Source organism: Rhinatrema bivittatum, chromosome 2, assembly GCF_901001135.1.
Source record: "Rhinatrema bivittatum chromosome 2, aRhiBiv1.1, whole genome shotgun sequence".
Classification (NCBI taxonomy): Eukaryota; Metazoa; Chordata; class Amphibia; order Gymnophiona; family Rhinatrematidae; genus Rhinatrema; species Rhinatrema bivittatum.
The window spans coordinates 809,171,433-809,196,252 of record NC_042616.1 but is presented as its reverse complement, the minus strand read 5'-3'; the positions used below and the strand labels follow the sequence as shown (position 1 = coordinate 809,196,252).

At 42.6% G+C, this 24,820-nt stretch overlaps 1 protein-coding gene across 2 annotated transcripts in view; it reads right to left on the bottom strand.

Annotated features, from left to right (window-relative positions):
- ARHGAP39 (Rho GTPase activating protein 39) overlaps positions 1-24,279 on the bottom strand; it is a 725,782-nt gene extending 701,503 nt beyond the window's left edge. For both annotated transcript variants that reach the window (XM_029592209.1, XM_029592211.1), the window contains exon 1: positions 24,062-24,279. In XM_029592209.1, coding sequence (XP_029448069.1) covers positions 24,062-24,072 — 11 coding nt within the window. In that variant the 5' untranslated portion in view covers positions 24,073-24,279. The remainder of the gene's footprint in view (positions 1-24,061) is intronic.
- Positions 24,280-24,820: the final 541 nt, after the last annotated feature.

Genomic DNA, 24,820 nt, shown 5'->3' with positions numbered 1-24,820 from the left:
GGCATCTGTAAATGGGTACATAACTAAACTATTGACTAGGTATATCAATCAGTTATCACATGCCAAATAAAAGTCCATATAATGAAGGGTGCAAGATGACTTCTGTGCAAAGGATGGGATAATTTCTGAAATCAATGACGCATGACATATGCAGTTCTCTCAGCATGGGGGATTTCTGACATCGGAGCATAGCCTCTTAACTCATTATTAGATGCATATGTTACAGATTAAAGCCTAATATAAGAGCAAAACAAATTCAAATTAATCAATGAGACAAATTTCATCGTGGACATAACTCCCTGCATCTAGTAATCCCTACATCTGCGTAATATTCCCTCTTTATTATTAGGTGATATGCAATAGCTAGAACCACAAACAACTTAAATGCTCAGACATACAGAAACATGCATTTCACTGAACTGACACATAAATTCATTCATTGCATGCCTCAGGTGTTATGACACACATAACACAATAAGACAAATAACAATTAACACATTTGAGCTAAAAAATTAGACTTAAAAGTGTTTGGATCGATCCAAAATAAAACAAGAGTAAAAAATAAAATAGATCAACAGTATTTAAAGATGAAAAAATCAAGCTAAGAAAAAATGTAATCTTCAAGCGTTGCTCACTTAGCAGAGAAGGCTTTGTTTTTTCAACCTGAAAAGATATAAAATCTGGCATACAATAAAATTAAGGTAATGGTTAAAGTGAAATTATAGCTTCATTGCAACTAAACATTTATCCTGATATGCCTTAATTCAGCAAATAGCAGTCATGAAATTACTTTCTTGTCTCTATTGTTATGCCACTAGGAGGCACTAAGGAGATAATGTTAGTGCTTTGTAATTCAAAATCTGAAAATCTGCCAACTCTGTTAGTGTGTCATGCAATGCACAGCCAATACATTTACTATCAACCCCTAACTTAATTCCTAAAAATGAAACCTGTGACAGACAACTTTGTACTTTGTTAGAATTTATTTTATTTCCTTCCTATACTACTGTTTGTAAAAGTAGCTCTGTAGCGTGCATGCAATCAGATCCTGTAAATGCTGTACATAACGGATCGTTTAAATAATCACAGATACACCAGCTGGGAGTAGTGTGTGAATCTTGGGACAAGATTTTTAGAAAAGATAGAAGGGCTTTTTACAAAACCTTGTAGGATTGATAGCTTTGTTTGTTTGTTATATTTAAAAAAACCTGTTAATTCCCTACTTTGCACAGCCAGAGGCTCACAGTAGTATGCATTAGCCAAATCTAAAACTCTATATGAGGAATTTCTTTCAGGATTTGCTCTACAGTTATTTGCAAAATGTCCAAATTTCCCATAATACCAGCATTAATTACCTGTGCTCCCATCAGGATCAAAACCAGCTCCTTGTGAAGGGCTAGCAAACACCTATGCCGTTTATTCCTCTTCTAACGCTTACCATCCTTCTAGGTATAATTACTGCACCTATTAATTGATTCTGGGGATACCAGGCATTACACCCACTTATTCCATATTCATCTGAAACCACTGTAACCCCAATTATCCCAGATACTTTCTTAGCAGCTCCTCTATCTAGAAAAACTTTACATTTCTTTCCCTCTTTTCGCTTATTTACTTCCTCTATCCGCCTAGAATATAATTTAGTTTGGAGTTTAGTTAAATCTTCAGCTCTTTTACTCTTTTTTCTAACAAACAAATCACTGTAATGACAACGTTTCTGACCACAGCTTATTTTCCAGCCCTAACTTTGCTGTACCCTTTAGGTAATGGTTTTCTTACTGCTTGGTAAAACATAGGTAATATACCAGGCTCATCAAACGGCTGTTCCATCTGCCTAAACCACTCCTCTTGCATAGCTTGTACATGCAACTTAATGTCAAATGTGCCATCCCATGCACAAGACATAAGAGTGGACAAATCCCTTTGGGTAGGGAAGTTTTGACGGAAAGCTTCCCAAAAATAATGACAGAAGTGCTTAGACGAGTTACCATTTATTTATTTATTTATTTAAGGCTTTTATATACTGACTTTCTTGATACAAATCAAATCAACTCGGTTTACATCGAACTAAGCAGAACTATAACCAACCAATCAACAAGTGACAATTTCAAGGAGCATAAAGTTACATTATAACAAGGATGCCTTAACTGGGAGAAGGAAAAAAAGAGGGGGAGAACGAAGATAAATTACTATATACAATGGAATATGGGAGGGAGGCAAGGAGCCGACCTCATGATGACTTGTGAGCATGATTAGCGTTTGTTTATTTACATAAGCGATATGATAGTTCTAAATCAGGCTGTTGGGCTAGTGGCGGGGAAGGCTCGGCAGAATAGCCATGTCTTTAGTTTCTTTTTGAAAGTTAGTAGACAAGTTTCCTGCCTGAGGTCCGGAGGCATGGCGTTCCAGATGGAGGGCCCTGTGATAGAGAAAGTCCTGTCTCTGATATTTGAGTGGTGTACAATTTTGATTGGGGGAACATGTAAGGATCCCTTGTAGGCATCTCTTAAGGGTCTGGTCGTCGAGTGCAGTTTGAGAGGGTGTGAAAGATCTAATGGGGTCTGATGGTGAATATTTTTGTGGATAATTGTCAGTGATTTATGAAGGATCCTGAAGTTTACTGGGAGCCAGTGAAGATCTTTTAGAATGGGGGAGATATGCGCTCTCCGATTAGTATTTGTTAAAATTCTCGCCGCTGCATTTTGGAGCAACTGGAGAGGTTTTATAGTAGAAGCCGGTAGACCTTGCAAGATGGAATTGCAGTACTCTATCTTGGAGAAAAGAATGGCTTGAAGGACAGATCTGAAATCGTAATGGAATAGGAGTGGTTTGAGTTTTTTGAGTACTTGTAGCTTGTAGAAGCACTCCCTTGTGGTATGTTTTATAAATTGCTTTAAGTTCAAGTGACTATCTATTATGACTCCAAGATCTCGGGCGTGGGATATTTGTATGTTAGAATGCAGTTGGTTATGAAAGGGACTGCCTTCTGGGGTGATTAGCAATAGTTCAGTCTTGGAAGTGTTGAGCACCAGGTTAATGCTTGAAAGGTGATGGTTGATCGTTTGTAAATGAGAGTTCCATAATTTGAGTGTTGAGTCCAGTGACTTGGATATGGGGATTAAAATTTGTACATCGTCTGCATATATATAGAACTTAAGTTTTAGATTTGAGAGTACATGGCAGAGAGGGAGTATGTAGATGTTAAACAGGGTGGGCGATAAGGAGGAGCCCTGGGGAACTCCGAATGGGGCGTTAGTGTGTGAGGATTCCTTGTTATTGATTTTAACCTTATAGCCTCTGTTGCTAAGGAAGGAGTCGAACCATCTAAGAGCTGATCCTGCAATACCTATATCTGATAGCCGGTTTAGTAGAATACCATCATATTCTGAATTAGCTAAAGTGATTTCCCTCAATCTGGCTTGCCTGAACAATGCATCCACATCAATTCCAGGAAGTCGAGCTAATAGTGCTTTAATGTCTCCTATAGCAAGGGTCAGCCCACTAGTTAATTTTTCAAACTCCCTGATCCATGCACCTGCACCTTTTGTTAAAGGTGGCAACTGTAAGATTAAATTAGTCAAATCAGTAAATTGCCATGGAATATAACGAGGAAGGACATGATTGTGCATTGCCTGAAGAGTGCATTAACCCTTTGAGACTACAAGTCACTCCCTGCCATCCGTCCTGTACTTCTCATTGAAATGGAGGGGAAGATGCAGAAACTGCCATTGACAGAGATACAGCAGGAACCACTGGAGTTCTGACTAACTTAGGTAGTTTAGGAGTTCCCTCTTCTGAAGCTGTAGTACCAGATAGTGGAGTTAAAGGCGGAGGGTATAACTGTAATGGTTTATAACCTGGAGCAACATCATTTGGATCAACTGGACCTAATTCAGCTGGGACAGTGTGTAGTGAAAAGTGACCTGACTACAGGCATGCAACAAAACTCTCATACAGAGGAGTTCAGAGCATCCTACTCCATTCAGTATCATCAGACACAGAATCCCTTTGCCTATACCATAAATGAAAGACTTGCAAATGTCTATCTAACGACTGCCCTTTCTTCACTTCCTTTATATACTTATGCAAATTCAGCAACACAGCGGGCTGTAAAGAGCCTTCGGGTGACCAAATAAATGCAGACTGCCCTTAGACTGTTTTCCTAACTGCTTATACCACTTCTCATGTAAGAATGAATATATATATCTGCCCTAAAATCTTTTTATTTTATTGTTTGAGAACTCAATGCCTTATGAGTCTCTACCCAAATTCAATCTTAGCCAGCCAGAGAAAGCTGACAAAACCAAACTTTCTAAAAGAATCTAAATTAAATTCACTTACTGTAACATTTCTCCACAACTTTAATTCCTTATTAGTCTGTTTATACATTAAACCAGTTCTGCCCCCTGTGTCCCTGCGCCTACACATTGCCTGGAGTTTTACATACCTCCCACCCTCTCTGTACCGGCCAACACAGTTAACTCCCCAGCTCCCAGTGCCCTTTCAAGTTTATTTATTTAAACATTTTTATATTTATTTATTTATTTATTTATTTATTTCTTTTGTATACCGACATTCGATCGAGATATCACATCGGTTTCCAGATAACTAAAGGAATAGGGTGGTAACAGCCCTATTTTACATTATAACATGGTATTAAATAGATATAAGAATATTTTACATTATAACATGGTAATAAATATAACAAGAATATTTTACATTATAACATGGTAATAAATATAACAAGTTGTAACAGAACTAACAGGAGTACATGGAACATTAGACTATAGTATATAACATATGTACATAAATGGCTTGTTGATGAGGATAAATTATGGTAAGGAGAGCAGGGAGTGTAGAGGGGGGAGGGGAGAGGAAGGGATGTGTGGGAGGAAGGTAGTGATAGCATATACCGACAGTTGTTGGGAACATCTCATCGGTTTACAAATAACATAAAGTAGCAACAGGCTTTACAATAAACACTGATCTGGGAAATAGTGATTAAGAGGAATTATCAAGAGCTATCAAAGCAAAAAATGGGAACCATGGAGGGGAGGGGGGCAGAAAATATTTAAACAACTTCCATAACAATTGTAATTCAGACCCCATTCACTGCAATGCATTAAACCATGGCAGAAATCAGACATAAATAGAAAACCAGATTTCAAACTATACTTTCCCAAAAACTTTCCCTTTTTTATGTTCCTCTAATAATCCCTCAGCCTCGCGAGCAGGGCAAGGGCTTACAACCATGGGCTAATTGGTGCTGTTTTTTAAACCTCCTTGTATTATTTTTTCCAGTACAAATTTATTAACAAATATACAGACAAATAAATCAAAATCACTCTTAAGTTCTCATTAAGTATAAAAAAGTCTAGAAATGGGCATCCCCATAGTAGATCAAAAGAAATAGTGCACTGTTATTTACAACTGGCCAAAGAAAATCTTTTACTTACTTAACTAGAAAATTAAATTTGCAAATTAATTATATAGGCATGATTAAATACTCACAGATCAGTCATCCCCCTATCGCAATGGAGGGCATACTCTCGTCTGTCTTCCGGATACTACTTTTTCAATAACCAGTCATCCAGAAATCAGAAATCTTCTGTTCCTAGGAATTACTATGCAATAAACAAAACTTTGGACAAAAGCCAATTAAAGTCCGAGTAGCAGCATTAGATCTGACCCAGTCCAGCAGAGTCAGAAGTAAAACTGCACAATAGATAGCCTCAACTATCAGGTCCCTGTTCAGGCACCATAATGTTAAGCGTCATGCCATTTTTTATTGACGCTCATGTCCAGGGATACAAGAACACTTAGATTTTTGTAGAAAGCATAATTTTTTATTGATCAATATAAGTATTCTTGGGAGATGCTGATACCATTTCTCTTACAAACTGTCCACCAGCATCTCATCGTATACAGGAAGTGATCCTTCTTTTATAGATAACATACAATATTGTAGAAGATTCTAGCATTGCATGACTGCCCAAAGAATCATTTACATAGGTTGTCATGTCAACCGCATGATGTGATTATCCCTGAACTGCCCTAATTACTTCTCCCAGGTGGGGCCCATTTACCACCACTCTCAAGATAGTCCTTTGTTCTGTTAGAATCTTGCTGGTCAGGGCAATTAACACATCTGAAGTTGTGTTTACAGATACTCCTGAGAATAGTGCCTTTTATTGTGACCGGAGAGCCTGAAGTTCTCGCTGTTGTCTTCTCCTTTTATGACCCTATAATTAGGCATCATAGGTGGAACCAGCTTGACTGCCTGTCCAGATGTCCTAGGAATTCTGCAAGTCATGCTCAGCAAGTCACTCTGACGTTACATAGGCTAAGAGAGCAGTGGATTCTGGGGCGGTTACCGTTCTCCATGTTGATTTTCTGTTCAGGCACACATCTCACAACACCTTCCATATCTCTCTCTTAAAGCCGCTCATCTTGTCTGAATTCTCAAGAAAACCACCTGAACCCCAACCTCTGACAGCTAAAGAGGATATCACCTATCAGTTAGAAGACATCTTAGACGTAAAGAAGCACGGAAGGCATTGGGAATATCTCATATCATGGGAAGGATTTAGTCCCGAGGAGAATAGTTGGGTGCCTGCAACCAACATCCTCGACAAGGAACAAATCAGACAGTTCCACACAACTCACCCTTGGAAACCAAAACCCCCAGGAGGGGGCCCTAAGAAGGGGGGTACTGTTACGCCCAACAGTCACAGACGGCTGCGACCACTAATGCTCACCTCTTTTTATGCAGCCCTGACATCATTGGGGAAAGTGGCGGCCTCCGCCAACTACCACCAACCTCACTGGCGTTCCCGGGACAGCGTGGGCGCTTGCCGACTGCCATCTTGCTCATGGGATCACTTATGTGCGCGCGGGCCAGTATTAAGCACGCCATGGCGGGAACCTCTGGGGCGTCCCCTCCGGATGACATCTATACTCTGCTGTACTTAAGCTGCCTGGCCCTGCCTATCAACGAATTAGCAAGGAGTTCCCTCATTGCTGAATCCGCTTCTCTCGTACGGACTTCCTGTTCCAGTTCCTGCTCTTCGGTGTGAGACGCTCTAGGTACCAGCTCCTCGGGGGCCCTTCCTCGTCTCTGGCTATCCGCTCCTCGGAAGGCCTTCTGCCTTGGACGACAGTCTGTTACCATTCCCCGGGACCTCTCCTGGAACTATCTCTCTGTGAGTATCTTGTCTTCACAGACTACTACAGAACCAGCTTATTGTGAGATCCTCTTCGGTGAACCCTGCACTGCAGGCCATTGCCACATCATCGCTACAGAGCTTCTCTGGTGCATCCTGGGTCTTGGACCACTACCGTCCCAGCTCTGGTGAGAACCACCTCAGTGTACCCTGCGCTGCAGGTCATTGCCTTGTCATCACTACAGGGCCTCGCTGGTGTACCCGTACCCTGGGCCACTACAATATGAGTGAGGAATCTCTTGGCATACCCTGCGCTGCAGGCCACTACTGCATCTTCATCTCAGAGAGACTTCTTCGGTGTACCCCGCTCTGCGGACCACTACCGGATATTCGTCTGAGGCATTCCCTCTGGGTGTACCCTTCTCAGACCTTATCTCTCCTCCAGCATCCCCCCGCTCCACAGGCTGTGCCTTTTCTACTTTTATTATAAAGACTCTATTCCACAGCTGTGTGTGACGCATGCTGAGACCGCGCCTCACCGGCAGTACCATCTCTCACCTCGGCCCAGGGTTCACACACCTATAAGTCATAACAGATTTAACTACTCTGCATAGTTTTGTGTCATCCGCAAATTTAAGTACCTCAATTGTCGTGCCCCTATCCAGATCATATTAAAAAGCACTGGTCTTAGTACAAATCCCTGAGGCACTCCACTGTTTACCTTTTTCCACTGTGAAAACAAACCATTTAATCATTCTCTCTGTTTCCTGTTTTTTAACAACTTTGCAATCCACAAAAGGATAACGCCTCCTATTCCATGACTTTTTAGTTTTCTTAGAAGTCTCTCATGAGGGACTTTGTCGAATACCTTCTGAAAATCCAACCACCATATCTACCGGTTCACCATTTGTCTACAAGTTTATTCATCCCTTCCTAAAAATGTAGGAGATTTGTGAGGCAAACCTTCCCTTGGGTAAATCCATGCTGGCTATGTCTCATTCAACCAAGTCTATCTAAATATTCTGTGATTTTATTCTTTATTTTATTTTATTTATTTAAAAACTTTTCTATACCGTTGCTAAATTTAAATACCATCGCAACGGTTTACATGTAGGCACATATTTAATGTAGGTAAGTATACTATAGTACATTCTAACAGGTGCCGTCAAAGGTTCGGTTACAATATATCATTAGACATAGTTATTTAGCAAAGTAGTTCATGACCAATTGTACCAAGGTATTTACACGGGTAGTTTTATCACACATAGTTTTATAGTTAAGCTTATTGTGATGTAGAGTTCATAGACTAATCTACTGTAAAGTTCTAAGTACCCTGAGTCGGTGCCTTTCTGTCTTTTCCTGAATAATTTCTCTCTATTTTTTTCCGGCATTGTGTTGCATTCGTGCCTATTCTCGCCCTCGCTCCACCCTCTCTACCTTTGTGGTGACGCCCTTCGGCTCAGACGGACAGATGCAGCCACGGCTTCTCCCCGCCTCTTGGTCCCAATACCCCCGGGCCGGCTTGACGCCACGGATCTGCCATGTTCCTGAGGTCATAAGGGCGCGCATGCGCCCGCGCTCCAGACTTTGTACCAGCAAGGGTGCGAACCTCGGGGGCGTCCCCTCGTAGTGGCATCATCCGTTTTCAATTTAAAAGGTCTTTGTTTGCTAACCTAAAAATAGTTAGCAAGGAACTCCATCGGGACTTGCTTTGGCAGTCCACGCTACTTGCAACAACGATCCGAGTGAGCTAGGAGAAACCTTTCTCCACTGCTCGGCCTTTTCAAACTTACCAGCAGTAACCGCTCCTCGGGGACTCCGCTCTCTCTATTCTTGTTTTCAGATTGTTGGACGGGATCCGGTACTCACTCCTCGAGGGCCTACGTTCCCGAAGACTCAGAAGATTCCTATTGCCTGGAGGCGATCGCAGATGTGCACACAGTGAGTCCTAGTACAGACAGGAACCGGTACTCGCTCCACAAGGGCCCTTGTTCCTAATCGCTAAGGCTCCCTTCAGTCTAAGACGTTATCGAAGGTACAGAGATCGTGAGTTAGCATTGCAGATAGGAACCGGTAATCGCCCCACGAGGGCCTATGTTCCTAATTCCTTTCTCAGAAGATATCGCATACCAATATCTTATGGATTTCTATTACAGATTAACAGACAGGAACTGGTACTCGCTCCACGAGGGCCTACATTCCTAAATCTCTTCTAGCCTCTCTTCTATTCCAGAAGCCATCCCATATACAGTTATTGCGAGTTCTATTTCAGACTGCCTATAGGAACCAGTACTTGCCTGCGGCTCTCGCCCGCCCACCCCTAGCTCATCCTTTAATTTATAGGCTGGTGCCACTTTCACAAAAAAAAAAAAAAACCAACAACAAAAAAAACTTTATTGAGAGTTTGATCAGTCCCTTGTAGGCCACTACCAGACATTTAGTGAATTCACTAATACATTTAAAGGACGTTAATTAGACACATTCCTACTTCTATAGCAACCTAAAACTTAACTAGGAACTGAACAAAATTGAGATGAAGGCAGCAGCCCAGCAGCAAGAGGGGGGCTTCCCAGTCTTTTGCATCAAGTGTCACATGTATGATTTTTTACCCGCTGGTGAGAAGTTGTACGTGTGCATGCGATGCAAAGAGCTCCTGGCTCTCAGAGAACGGGTCCGATCTCTGGAGGATAGAGTGGCAGACCTGAAGGAGCTGAGGCAGACAGAGAGGTATATAGATGAGACCTTCAGGGACATTGTAGCCAAGTCCCAACTTCAGACTGGCAGCCCTGGTGCTGCCTTGGAGGAAGAAGGTCTCATGATTGGAGAGCATCAACCAGGTGCAGCAGGAAAGGATCCTGTAGCAAGGACCTGCTCTCCAGGTGATGCATTGTCCTTTCGCACCAAGGATATCTCCCCAAGGCCTACTGCCCAGAAGGGAAGGGTTAGGTCGGCCGTCATAGTTGGTGATTCAATTATTAGGAATGTAGACAGCTGGGTGGCTGGTGGGTGTGAGGTTCGCCTGGTAACATGCCTACCTGGTGCGAAGGTGGCGGACCTCACGCGTCACCTAGATAGGATTTTAGACTGCTGGGGAGGAGCCGGCTGTCGTGGTACAAGTGGGCACCAATGACATAGGAAAATGTGGGAGGAAGGTTCTGGAAGCCAAATTTAGGCTCTTAGGTAGAAAGCTTAAATCAAGAACCTCCAGGGTAGCATTCTCTGAAATGCTCCCTGTTCCACGCGCAGGTCACCAGAGGCAGGCAGAGCTCCGGAGTCTCAATGCGTGGTTGAGACGATGGTGCAAGGAAGAGGGATTCAGTTTTGTTACTAACTGGGGAACCTTTTGGGGAAGGGGGGAGTCTCTTCCGCAGGGATGGGCTCCACCTTAACCAGGGTGAAACCAGACTGCTGGCGCTAACCTTTAAAAAGGAGATAGAGCAGCTTTTAAACTAGAACAAAGGGGAAAGTAGACAGTCACTCAGCAGCGCATGGTTCGGAGAGAGGTATCTTCAAACAATACTAATGATGCATTAGAATTAGGGCATCCCGACAGCGAGGTTCCAATAATAAGAAAAGTAGTCCAAGTGCCTGTTACTAAAAACTCACCTGAGCTAAAAAATTCTAACTTATCCATATCAATTAAAAAGCAGAATGAAAATACAAACAAAAAACAAACTTTCAAATGTTTGTATGCTAATGCCAGAAGTCTAAGTAGTAAGATGGGAGAATTAGAATGTATAGCAGTGAATGATGACATAGACTTAATTGGCATCTCAGAGACATGGTGGAAGGAGGACAACCAATGGGACAGTGCTATACCGGGGTACAAATTATATCGCAATGACAGAGAGGAGCACCCGGGAGGCGGTGTGGCGCTTTATGTCCGGGATGGCATAGAGTCCAACAGGATAAACATCCTGCATGAGACTAAATACAAAATTGAATCTTTATGGGTAGAAATCCCTTGTGTGTCGGGGAAGACTATAGTGATAGGAATATACTACCATCCACCTGGTCAAGATAGTGAGACGGACAGTGAAATGCTAAGAGAAATTAGGGAAGCTAACCAAATTGGTAGTGCGGTAATAATGGGAGACTTCAATTACCACTATCAAGACGTTGTGTAGTATTTTTTAATTTTTCTTAAAGGTGCTATTATTGTTGTCTAAAGAGCCATCATAACACCTGCAGGCATACCAGCATATTTTGCTTGAAGGTTTTGCCACCTCAGGTCATTTTTAATCATTGGCCCCTGTCCTTTATTTTTCACCAATTTTTTGGGGTTTTTTGTTTTTGTAAAATTCAATATCGGGGTAAATACGCTCGTTGAAGTTACTCGGAAATTTTTATTTAAAGCCCAGTCCGACACGCGTTTCGCTCCACTTCATCAGGGACTGAAACAAATATCCTCCGCTTTTATTTCTGGAGATAAATTGCCCCGTAACTCAGTTGTTGGCTTACTTCTAGCCTTCTGTGAAGGACAAACAACTATTATTTGATAAACTGTGTAGCACGCTCGTAATTTAAAATTGGCACGTACCTGGGTAGAACTGAGTAGAACTGTAATGCACTCACCCAACCTTGCCGCCGTGTTTCTCTCTCTGGCGTCCAAGCAGAGTTGCCGCGAGATTCTCGCTGATTTTAAATGATTTTTCATTCGGCAGCTGTGTGAAATCAAGCTGGCATTGAATGATTTTTCATTCGGCAGCTGTATGAAATCAGGCTGAAATCGGCTGGATAAGTGACATTTACATGAAATGCACCCATTCTATATCTTTATTTAATCCAGTTGGATGTACTGTATTGAGTGTAAAAATCCAGCGTTGTTCGCTTTGTCGAAGTCGTAATAACCTGTCACCTCGCCTCCAGTGTGGTGATGTTACCTCCAAAATGGTCCACTTAATGTCAATAAATGCATGTTTATACTCCATGAAATGTGCAACCAAAGGCTCCTCAGTTCTTCCCGTTTTTAGACAACACTTATGTTCTGTCAATCGTGTGCGAAAGGGACGTTTTGTCATGCCCACGTAGATGAGTGAGCAGGGGCAGAATATTGCATAAACAACATATGATGTTCTGCACGAAGAAGGTGGCAATGATACTAGTCGTCCTGTTGCTGTACGTATGGTGGTCTGGGTTGATTTTAAAGTGCAGAACGTGCAATTAGCACAATCATTGGATATGATGTGAGGTATTGATGGCTCACGTAGACTGGAATGCACGATTTGATCTTTTATGTTCCTACCTCTGGAGTAAGCTATACGTAGTGGCTCTTTGAACATGGGATGAAGATCTTGCAAAATCGACCAATGTGCTCTGATGGCTCTGCTAATAGATGAGGATGCGAGCGAATGTCTCATAACTAAAGTCTGCGGGTTCGAATCCGGCGAACTCCTTGGGAGGAACAGGTAATCGCGATTTGAATACAGTGCCCTGCGGTATGCCCTCTTCACACAAGATGTGGGATACCCTCGTTGCAAGAATTGTTTTGCCAATTGTTCTGCCTGTGTTTTAAATTCTTCTTCTTCTGTACATAGGCGTCGGATGCGCATAAATTGCCCTACGGGTAGGTTCGATTTAAAGGTGTGCGGATGGAAGCTATCAAATCTGAGGAAATTATTACGCTCATTCTGCTTCCGATACAAAGTAGTGATAATGCTGTCACCACTTCTGGTGACAAGAATGTCCAGATACACCACTTGATGTTGGTCATAATTGATGGTAAATTTCAAACAAGAATTCAAATTGTTCAACCATGAATGGAACTCTAAAAGAGATGCAACAGATCCTTGCCAGATTATAAATACATTGTCAATGTACCGTTTCCAGTGTTTGATCTGGGCAGACCACTGATTTTGACGAATGTACTGTGATTCAAAAGCGGTAACGAATAAATTGGCTACATCCGGGGCCATGGCTGCCCCCATGGCTGTACCACAAATTTGTAAATAAAATTTGTCCTTGTTCCTCCCAAGGAGTTCGCCGGATTCAAACCCGCAGACTTTAGTTATGAGACATTCGCTCGCATCCTCATCTATTAGCAGAGCCATCAGAGCACATTGGTCGATTTTGCAAGATCTTCATCCCATGTTCAAAGAGCCACTACGTATAGCTTACTCCAGAGGTAGGAACATAAAAGATCAAATCGTGCATTCCAGTCTACGTGAGCCATCAATACCTCACATCATATCCAATGATTGTGCTAATTGCACATTCTGCACTTTAAAATCAACCCAGACCACCATACGTACAGCAACAGGACGACTAGTATCATTGCCACCTTCTTCGTGCAGAACATCATATGTTGTTTATGCAATATTCTGCCCCTGCTCACTCATCTACGTGGGCATGACAAAACGTCCCTTTCGCACACGATTGACAGAACATAAGTGTTGTCTAAAAACGGGAAGAACTGAGGAGCCTTTGGTTGCACATTTCATGGAGTATAAACATGCATTTATTGACATTAAGTGGACCATTTTGGAGGTAACATCACCACACTGGAGGCGAGGTGACAGGTTATTACGACTTCGACAAAGCGAACAACGCTGGATTTTTACACTCAATACAGTACATCCAACTGGATTAAATAAAGATATAGAATGGGTGCATTTCATGTAAATGTCACTTATCCAGCCGATTTCAGCCTGATTTCATACAGCTGCCGAATGAAAAATCATTCAATGCCAGCTTGATTTCACACAGCTGCCGAATGAAAAATCATTTAAAATCAGCGAGAATCTCGCGGCAACTCTGCTTGGACGCCAGAGAGAGAAACACGGCGGCAAGGTTGGGTGAGTGCATTACAGTTCTACTCAGTTCTACCCAGGTACGTGCCAATTTTAAATTACGAGCGTGCTACACAGTTTATCAAATAATAGTTGTTTGTCCTTCACAGAAGGCTAGAAGTAAGCCAACAACTGAGTTACGGGGCAATTTATCTCCAGAAATAAAAGCGGAGGATATTTGTTTCAGTCCCTGATGAAGCGGAGCGAAACGCGCGTCGGACTGGGCTTTAAATAAAAATTTCCGAGTAACTTCAACGAGCGTATTTACCCCGATATTGAATTTTACAAAAACAAAAAACCCAAAAAATTGGTGAAAAATAAAGGACAGGGGCCAATGATTAAAAATGACCTGAGGTGGCAAAACCTTCAAGCAAAATATGCTGGTATGCCTGCAGGTGTTATGATGGCTCTTTAGACAACAATAATAGCACCTTTAAGAAAAATTAAAAAATACTACACAACGTCTTGATAGTGAGATTTGCACTCGTTGTGCTTCATTATAACTGTTTATAGTGTGTAGACTTCAATTACCCCAATCGGTTATTTACTCTTTCGGATAGTAGAAAGACTAGGGGGCACTCCATGAAGTTAGCATGGGGCACATTTAAACTAATCGGAGAACGTTCTTTTTTACTCAACACACAATTAAACTCTGGAATTTGTTGCCAGAGGATGTGGTTAGTCCAGTTAGTATAGCTGTGTTTAAAAAGGATTGGATAAGTTCTTGGAGGAGAAATCCATTACCTGCTATTAATTAAGTTGACTTAGAAAATAGCCACTGCTATTACTAGCAACGGTAACATGGAATAGACTTAGTTTTTGGGTACTTGCCAGGTTCTTATGGCCTGGATTGGTCTTGATGGACCCTTGGTCTGACCAGTATGGCATGTTCTTATGTTCCTGTTCCTGAATACTGAAGACACTCTGTTGCATAAAGAAGACACTACAGAGATCTACAATTGTGAGTGTATCATCTATCACAGGTTATGTCCAGCATACCCTGTCTACTCACTACCTATAGTCTCTCCTTACAGCTCAGCAGCTCAGAGATCGCAGTTCCAGTATCAGAGGGGCTTCAGCCCTGCCGGGCATATCAACTCACTACTGCCACCTCTGGTGATTCTACTTCCAGTCTAATAAAGAACTATCTGTGTTTGTCTCAATACTCCAGCCTAGCCGGTGGTCCCTCTCAAGATCTCCACTTGAGGGCGCTGTCATCTTCCATCGGCCCAGGGATTCACTATTTCTACTACGTCTTACTTCTTACACTAACAGAGCGGTATTTTCATCTGACACTCTGTGGGAGCCAACCAACATCAGACCATTACACCTCTCTCTGCAGAAGCTGATTCATATCACATAGCTATCTCCCCGTGGGGATCATACAGGTTGCTGGCTCATCTTTCTACAGGAACAAAGCATAACAGTTACTACTCCATCCCTCTGGAGGAGCAGAGCACTAACAGGTCGCTACTCCTTAGCAAGATCCGTAACAGAGTGCTAACTGCGCCCCCTGGCGGGGTGTTCACTAACAGATTGCTAATTCTTCCTTCAACAGGAATATCCAGCAGCCAGATTCATAACAGATTGCTAACTCCTCCCCTCTAAAGGAGCAGATCTATAACAGATTGCTAACTCTTCCCCTTTGGGGAGCCGGTCTTTAACACATTGAAGTCAGGCTCACCAGGCTATAGTTTCCTGGATCTCCACTGGAGCCCTTTTTAAATATCGGAGTTACATTGGCCACCCTCCAGTCTTCAGGTACAATGGACAATTTCAAGAATAGGTTACAAATTTTTCTAATAGGTCTGAGATTTCATTTTTGAGTTCTTTCAGTACCCTGGGGTGTATACCATCTGGTCCAGGCAATTTATGACACTTCAGTTTGTCAGTCTGGCTTATTACATCTTCCAAGTTCACAATAATTTGGTTCAGTTCATATGAATTATCAACCTTGAAAACCGTCTCCGGAACTGGTATCTCCCCAACATCCTCTTCAGTAAACTCCAAAGCAAAGAATTTGTTCAGTCTTTCCGCAATGGCCTTATCTTCCCTAAGTGCCCCTTTAACTCCTCATTCATCTAACAGTCCAACCAACTCCCTTGCAGGCTTTCTGCTTCAGATATATTTTACAAAGTTTTTATTATGAGTTTTTGCCTCTATGGCCAACTTCTTTTTAAATTCTCTCGTAGCCTGTTTTACCAATGTCTTACATTTAACTTGCCAAAGCTTATGCTTTATCCTGTTTTCCTTTGATAGATCCTTCTTCCAATTTTTCAAAGATCTTCATTGAAAACTTGGAAGAAGGATCCATCAGAGGAAAATAGGATAAAGCATAAGCTTTGGCAAGTTAAATAGCCTCTTTCACCTCACCTTTTAACCATGCCGGCAATCATTTGGCCTTCCTTCTACCTTTCTTAATGCGTGAAATACATCTGGGCTGTGCTTCTAAGATGGTATTTTTAAACAATGTCCACGCCTATTTCACACTCTTTACCTTTGTAGCTGCATCTTTCAGATTTTTGGGGGGGGGGGGGTTTTTTACTATTTTCCTCATTTTGTCAAAGTTTCCCTTTTGAAAGTTTAGTGCTAGAGCCATGGATTTACTTACTGTCCCCCTTCATGTCATTAATTCAAATTTGATCATGTTATGATCACTATTGCCAAATGGCCTCACCACCATTACCTCTCTCAGCAGATCCTGGTCTCCTCTGAGAATTAAATCTAAAATTGCTCCCTCTCTTGTCAGTTCCTGAACCAACTGGTCCATAAAGTTCTCATTAATTTCATCCAGGAACTGTCTCTCTCTAGGATATCCTGATGTTACATTTACCCAGTCAATTTTGGGGTAATCTCCCATTATTACCGCACTATCAATTTGTTTAGCTTCCCTAATTTCTCTTAGCTTTTCACTGTCCATCTCATCATTTTGGCCAGGTGGATAGGTATATACCTATCGCTATACTCTTTCCCAACACACAAGAGATTTCTACCCATAAAGATTCGATAGTGTATTTAATCTCTTGCAGGATCTTTATCCTATTGGACTCTATGCCATCCCGGACATAAAGCGCCAACCTGCCACCAAGTTACTTCTCTCTGTCACTGTGATATAATTTCTACCCTGAAATAGCACTATCCTATTGCTTGTTCTCCTTCCACCATGTCTCCAAGAAGCCAATTAAGTCTATGTCATCATTCACTGCTATACACCCTAACTCTCCAACCTTACTTCTTAGACTTCTTGCATTAGCATAAAAACATTTCAAAGTGTGTTTTTGTTTGTAATAACTTCCTGTTTTTCAGTTGTCAGGGATAATTTGGAATCTTTTAGTTCAGGTATTCTTTACTTATAGGCACATGGATTACTTTTCTTATTAATGGAACCTCTCTGTTGTGATGCCCTAACTCTAATGCTTCATTAGTATCCTTAGAATATATCTTCCTCCGAACCATGCACTGCTGAGTGACTGTCGGCTTTCCCCTTTATTCTAGTTAAAAAGCTGCTCTATCGCCTTTTTAAAGGTTAGCACCAGCAGACTGGTTCCACCCTGGTTAAGGTGGAGCCCATCCCTTGGGAAAAGGCTCCCCCTTTCCCAAAAGGTTCCCCAGTTCCTTACAAAACTGAATCCCTCTTCCTTATTTATTTATTTATTTAAATTATTTTACTATACCGATACTCAAGACGAGGTCTTATCGTACCGGTTTACAATATAACAGGGGAAACCAATTAACAGTTAAGTAGAAGGAAAAGTTACAAAAAACATCATCAGTCTCATCCATGCATTGCGACTTCGGAGTTCTGTCTGCCTCTGGGGACCTGCACGTGGACAGGGAGCATTTCAGAAAATGTTATCCTGGAGGTTCTGGTTTTCAGCTTTCTACTTAAGAGCCTAAATATGGCTTCCAGAACCTTCCTCCTAAATGTTCCTGTCATTGGTGCCCATATGTACCATAACAGCCAGCTCCTCCCCAGCAATGTCTAAAATCATATCTAGATGACATGTGAAGTCCATTACTTTCGCACTAGGTAGGCATGCTATCAGGCGATCCTCATGCCCACCGGCCACCCAGCTATCTACTTTCCTAATAATTGAACCACCAACTATGTTGGCCAACCTAACTCTTCCATCCTGGGCAGTAGCCCTGTGAGTAACAACCTCTGTGCGAGAGGACAATGCATCACCTGGAGAGCTGGTCCTTGCTACAGGATCATTTCCTGCTGTACCAGGTTGATGCAATCAGGAGACCTTCCTCCTCCAAGGCAGCACTGGGGCTGCCAGAGTGGAGTTGGGACTTGGCTAGTGTGTCCCCTGAAGGTCTCATCTATATACCTCTCTGTTTGCCTCAGCTCCTCCAAGTCTGACATTCTAGCCACCAGAGATTAGACTTGTTCTCTGAGAGACAGGAGCTCATTGCACTGGGTTCACACATACAACCTCTCACCAGTGAGTAAGAAATCATACATGTAACACTTGATGCAAACGACTGGAAGGCCCCCCCTCTTGCTGCTGGACTGCTACTTTCATCTTAATTTTGTTCAGTTCCTAGCTGAGTTTAGGTTGCTATGGGAGAAGGGATGCATACAATTTGAGTCCTTTAAATTTATTAATGTATTCACTATTTATCTGGGAGTGACCAACAAAGTGATGATTAAACATAAGGACATAAGAAATTGCCATGCTGGGTCAGACCAAGGGTCCATCAAGCCCAGCATCCTTTTTCCAACAGAGGCCAAACCAGGCCACAAGAACCTGGCAATTACCCAAACACCAAGAAGATCCCATGCTACTGATGCTATTAATAGCAGTGGCTATTCCCTAAGTAAACTTGATTAATAACAGTTAATGGACTTCTCCTCCAAGAACTTATCCAAACCTTTTTTGAACACAGCTACACTAACTGCACTAACCACATCCTCTGGCCACAAATTCCAGAGCTTTATGGTGCATTGAGTGAAAAAGAATTTTCTCCGATTAGTCTTAAATGTGTTACTTGCTAACTTCTTGGAATGGCCCCTAGTCCTTCTATTATTCGAAAGTGTAAATAACCGATTCACATCTACTCGTTCAAGACCTCTCATGATCTTAAAGACCTCTATCATATTCCCCCCTCAGCCGTCTCTTCTCCAAGCTGAACAGCCCTAACCTCTTCAGCCTTTCTTCAGCCTTTCCTCATAGGGGAGCTGTTCCATTCCCTTTATCATTTTGGTTGCCCTTCTCTGTACCTTCTCCATTGCAACTATATCTTTATTGAGATGCGGTGACCAGAATTGTACACAGTATTCAAGGTGCGGTCTCACCATGGAGCGATATAGAGGCATTATGACATTTTCCGTTTTATTAACAATTCCCTTCCTAATAATTCCTAACATTCTGTTTACTTTTTTTGACTGCTGCAGCACACTGAGCCGACGATTTTAAAGTATTATCCACTATGATGCCTAGATCTTTTTCCTGGGTCGTAGTTCCTAATATGGAACCTAACATCGTGTAACTACAGCAAGGGTTATTTTTCCCTATATGCAACACCTTGCACTTGTCCACATTAAATTTCATCTGCCATTTGGATGCCCAATCTTCCAGTCTTGCAAGGTCCTCCTGTAATGTATCACAATCCACTTGTGATTTAACTACTCTGAATAATTTTGTATCATCCGCAAATTTGATAACCTCACGCATCATATTACTTTCCAGATCATTTATATATATATTGAAAAGCACTGGTCCAAGTACAGATCCCTGAGGCACTCCACTGTTTACCGTTTTCCACTGAGAAAATTGACCATTTAATCCTACTCTCTGTTTCTGGTCTTTAAACCAGTTTGTAATCTACAAAAGGACATCGCCTCTTATCCCTTGACTTTTTAGTTTTCTTAGAAGCCTCTCATGAGGGACTTTGTCAAACGCCTTCTGAAAATTCAAATACACTACATCTACTGGTTCACCTTTATCCACATGTTTATTAACCCCTTCAAAAAAATGAAGCTGATTTGTTAGGCAAGACTTCCCTTGGGTAAATCTGCTTAAAATCAAATGGGTAAAGATATTTACTCACTCTTGTCAGTGTATGCACCCACCATAGACCAAGCCGCATTCCTACCTAAGATTCAACAACTATTGGACAGACATGGGGGGGGATATATTATATGGGGAGAGGATTTTAACCTCACACTTCAGACAGACTTAGATAATTCCTATAATAGCGCTAGACACACTCATACGCAGGGGCAGAAAGCTAAGAACATAAGAACATAAGAAATTGCCATGCTGGGTCAGACCAAGGGTCCATCAAGCCCAGCATCCTGTTTCCAACAGAGGCCAAACCAGGCCACAAGAACCTGGCAATTACCCAAAGCTAGGGCAATACTAAGCTCTGCAATGCAGAACTGGCACTTGGTGGATATCTGGCACCACCAGAATCCAACTTCCAGGTCTTATACATTTTACTCTAAACCCCACAACTCTTATTCGCATATTGACCTTATTCTGGTAGATAATTGCTTGCTCACCAAAATTACAAAGAGTGAAATCGAACTGATCACATGGTCGGATCATGGGATGGTGTGGATGAATGTGGTGATTCAGGGAGGACAAGGAGGGCAGTCCTTTTTGTGCCTCAATACTTCCCTGCTTAAGCAAAAATCATTTGTTCAACAGTTAGTAGACCATCTGACAGAATATTATCAGGTTAACAAGGAACCCATGACATCATTGGGCTGTTTGTGGGAATGCTCTAAGGCAGTAGCTAGAGGATACTGCATAGCCAAAGCCGCAGCGATCAAAAGGGTAAGGGAATCAACACGCCAACAATGGTTAACTGAAATTAGCTATTTATCTACACAACATTATAAATCTCAATCCACTACGGTTTATAGGCAGTTAAACGAGGCCCAGCTTAAGCTGAGTACCTTAGATGATATTCAACTGGCTTATAACCTAGAGAAAACACAACAAAAATATTTTGAGGGCTACGACAAGGCAGGAAAACTGTTAGCTCGCCAATTGAAGGAGCGGATATCCCAGAGCATAATTCCAAAAATAAAAGATACTAGCGATCATATTACGAGGGAACCCATGGAAATCTGAAGGTGACATAATCCATCTAAATGGCAAAGTCGCAATATTTGAAGCCATATGCAGCTAAATTCTAGCTACATAAGGAGTTATGCAGCTAGAATTTAGTCACATAATTTGGGAGTGGTCCAGGGGCGAGCAGAAGGCATTTTGGCATGAGCCAGATTTAGCCGCATAAGTTAGGAAGCTAAACCTATGAGGTTAACTCTGGTTGCGCCGTAAGACCATCCTAAAGATAACCGGATATACTCATCCGGCTAACTTTAAGAGAGCTGGGTATATTCAGCAGTGCAGCCGGTTAAGTTAGAAGGATAGGTATATCCAGATAACTTAACTAGCCGCTCCATGGCTGAATATCATTCCCCTCAATTACAAGAATAAGTGCCAACATTCAATATGACACACTAGGGAAGGGCTGGAAAAAACCTGGGTATTAGGTTGCGCGGATGCCTACAATTTGGCAACTAATGCCTGCTACCTGACCCAGGTGGAAGGACCGCTGCCAAGATCACAGCCAGGCCAGGCAGATCTGGGAAGAGTGCTCAAGCTGAGCAAAGCTGCTGCTGCTGGGTTGCAGAGGAAGTGGAAGTGGAAGAGAATGGCTAGTATTTACTATGTTGTTCACTGGTTTTGGCTGATTTTATCTGGAAGGCAGAATATAAATAAATAAATTATTGAGAGTTCTATTCTGGTCTGTGCAGGCTACTGTAGATGCAGCCTCCTCTTCCTTCCAGCCCGCACAGGTAATGTGCAGACACTTCCTACTGGACCCCACACTATCTTCATTGCCTACAGTGCCAAACGCTGCATTGTACAGTTATGCAGAATTCCCCCAGGAGTAAAATACATATACGTAAATATATGAAACACTAAAATGAGAAAATACACATGCATGTTTGTTTATATATATATAAACATATACACACACACACACATACAGTACATATATACACACACAATGTATATATGATTTATTAACTGCTTCTCCTAAGAAGGCTTCAAAGCGCTGTAAAGAAATATATAAAATTATAGATAAACAATCAAATTACAGACAAAATAATCAAAAACATCACTTCATAACAGAGAAAGAGAGAGAGAGTGAAAGAGAGAGAAATAAGCACACACACGAACACTCATACTGTTGACACCTAAAAAAGCATATTTGAAACACTTTAATTAAAGCTCCGAAATGTGTTTTCTAACTCTAAGTGTCTCATCAGATAGCTCATACAACCTCTTTTGCCCTTAGATCTTGGCAAGTAACATAAAAGCAAAGATCAAATATATGGATGCTAGTTTCTAATATTTATTGGCATAAAAATAATACTTTTCTTTAATATTTTTTTATAGAATGTTGGATGTTCATTGACATAACAGTTCTGCTCCTATACATTTCAATGGAGAAAATAAATAAAGCATACTGAAATTATAGTTCAATATGTTTAATGCCAATAAGGAACAAACTGTTCAAGAACCACTATAACATGTTGCCACAGTCCTCTTACAGTACTCTAATTAATAGAAACACATTGCTAGACTTTATGGACCAATGTAATATGCAAGTTCAATCATCTTCATAACCACTGGAACAGAGGCATAACTTCATCCTCTGAACCAAGAAAAACGAGCACATACACATGCTTGCTCCTCTTGAAGACCAATGGAAGAAGTCCCAAATGACACTGTGCAACACTGAACAAAATATTCAGCATTAAAACATGTACTGCTAAAAACCTGTTCCACTGGTATACACAGACACCCAATGCCTTATTCTAATCTAAGGAACACTAAGAGGTAGGCATAGCATCCGGTCTCACACTTTATTATTCATCAATGAAGCAGATGAAAACACATAAATAGGACATTACAGGAAGTCCATGTGAATGACACTGGCACACAAATATCTGTACAATGCCACGAGTATATTGTGGATGCACATATGGAAACACACAATGCCACACCTTGAGATCTACTATTTAGGATTAAAAACATTGAAGCAAAATAGTAGATCTTTTTTAAACAATAAAAAAGTAAAAACGCAACATGCCACAGAGGAAGAAGAAGAAGGAGTGCGGTATGTACTAAGCATTTCCCCCCACTAGACGCAAATGGGAAAATGCTTTAGTCCATCTGGCCCTTAGTTTTATAGCTGTGCAGTACCTAAACAGATACATTCATAATGCCACACCTAGTATCGTGTTGCAAAGGGTGCATACACACTACCACGACTCGTCTCACAAAGACACGGCTGCACACACAATTCCGTGAGCCACAATGCAACAGGTTTGCAGTCACAAAGGATGCCACATCTGGAGCAATACTGGAGCCAGCAGGTGCACAATGCCACGATTTCTACAAGACTGGAACAAGGTCGCATCCAGTAGCACGTCCTAAGGAGCAGAAACTAAAAAAAAAAAAAAAAAAGGGAGGGGGGAAGGACCATAGGCAGTTCCATAGGCACAATGCCCACCTGTCCCAGCTCCTGCAACGCCGGAGCCGGTGGGCACATTAACGAGCACAGCCGGCACCGGCTTTCTGCCAGCGCCACCCCCTGCACCGGGGTTACCAGCGGACCGGGACTGTAAACACAAGCCTGGGACACACCCTGCCAGCCAGCCCAGCCACCTGCTGCTGGCACGGAGCTGCTCTACCCCACCGGGCAGGGGCCCGGCCCGCCTCGGTCCCGGGCAGCGGCGCTCCTCCTCCTCCACCGCTGCCGGGAAACGCACCCTGGGCCGACGACGACGACGACGTTAATAATAAATGCTAAGAATGACACGGAAAATTAAAAAAAAAAAAAAAAAAAGAGGAGAGAGGGCGGGAGGCGCTGCTGCAGGATGCAAGCGGGTGGCATCGGAAGGGGGCGGGTTATTATTATTATTATCCCTTCCTCTCACAGGGAAAGGTGAGGGCGCCGGCCGGCCACCGCGAAACCTGTCAGCGGCGAGGGGGGAGGAGGAGGCGGCGGCATGAGCGCGCGGAGAGACGATACCCCACGCGCGCGCTAATTAATAAGGAATTGGGATGCCTTTACCTCTCCGCCATCTTCCCTCCGGGGTTTGGGGGGGGGGCTTTCCCCCCCCTCCTTTTGCTTATTTCGCGTCGGTTCGCCCGTCTGAATCTTCTCTCGCAGGCGCGGCGGACTCGGACGTGAAGAGCGACGGTGCCATCATGATCCTTCCAGCGGTGGCCGCCGCCTCCTCCTCCGCAGACCCCGTGCGCCCCGGCCGTCAGTCAGGGCCGGCAGTTACTCCTCGCGCTCGCTTCCCCCCCCCCCCCCCCCCCAAATTCACTTCGCCTTCGCACGGCGGAAGCTGCTGCTGCCGCCGCTGCCGCTGAGAAGGCTCGTGCAGCGTCCCCGTCACCAGCGACAACCTGACGTCACAGGCACTATCTCCACCAGAGGGCGCGAGAGAGCGCGGGGAAGAGGACAGGAGCCTGCCGGCAGCGGGGAGGGGGAGGTATCCATGGAAACGTGCGGTACCCTCCGGCAAAGGTGGGCTTTGGGTAGTGGGATCCTAACACAGGGTAGAGTCTTGTTACTGCACTTTCTACACTTTGGAATGTTATTTTAATTTTTTTAAATTATTGCTTTTAACCCCTTTATTTTGACAGTACACTTGCAACTTATCAGTCCACTAAATTTCCAGATACCATGAAGCTAAGGGTAGCACATTTAAAACAAATTGGAGAAAGCACTTTTTCACTATGGAATTTGTTGCAGAGGATGTGGTGAAAGCAGTTAGCATAGCTGGGTTTAAAAAAGATTTGGACAAGTTTCTGGAGAAAAAGT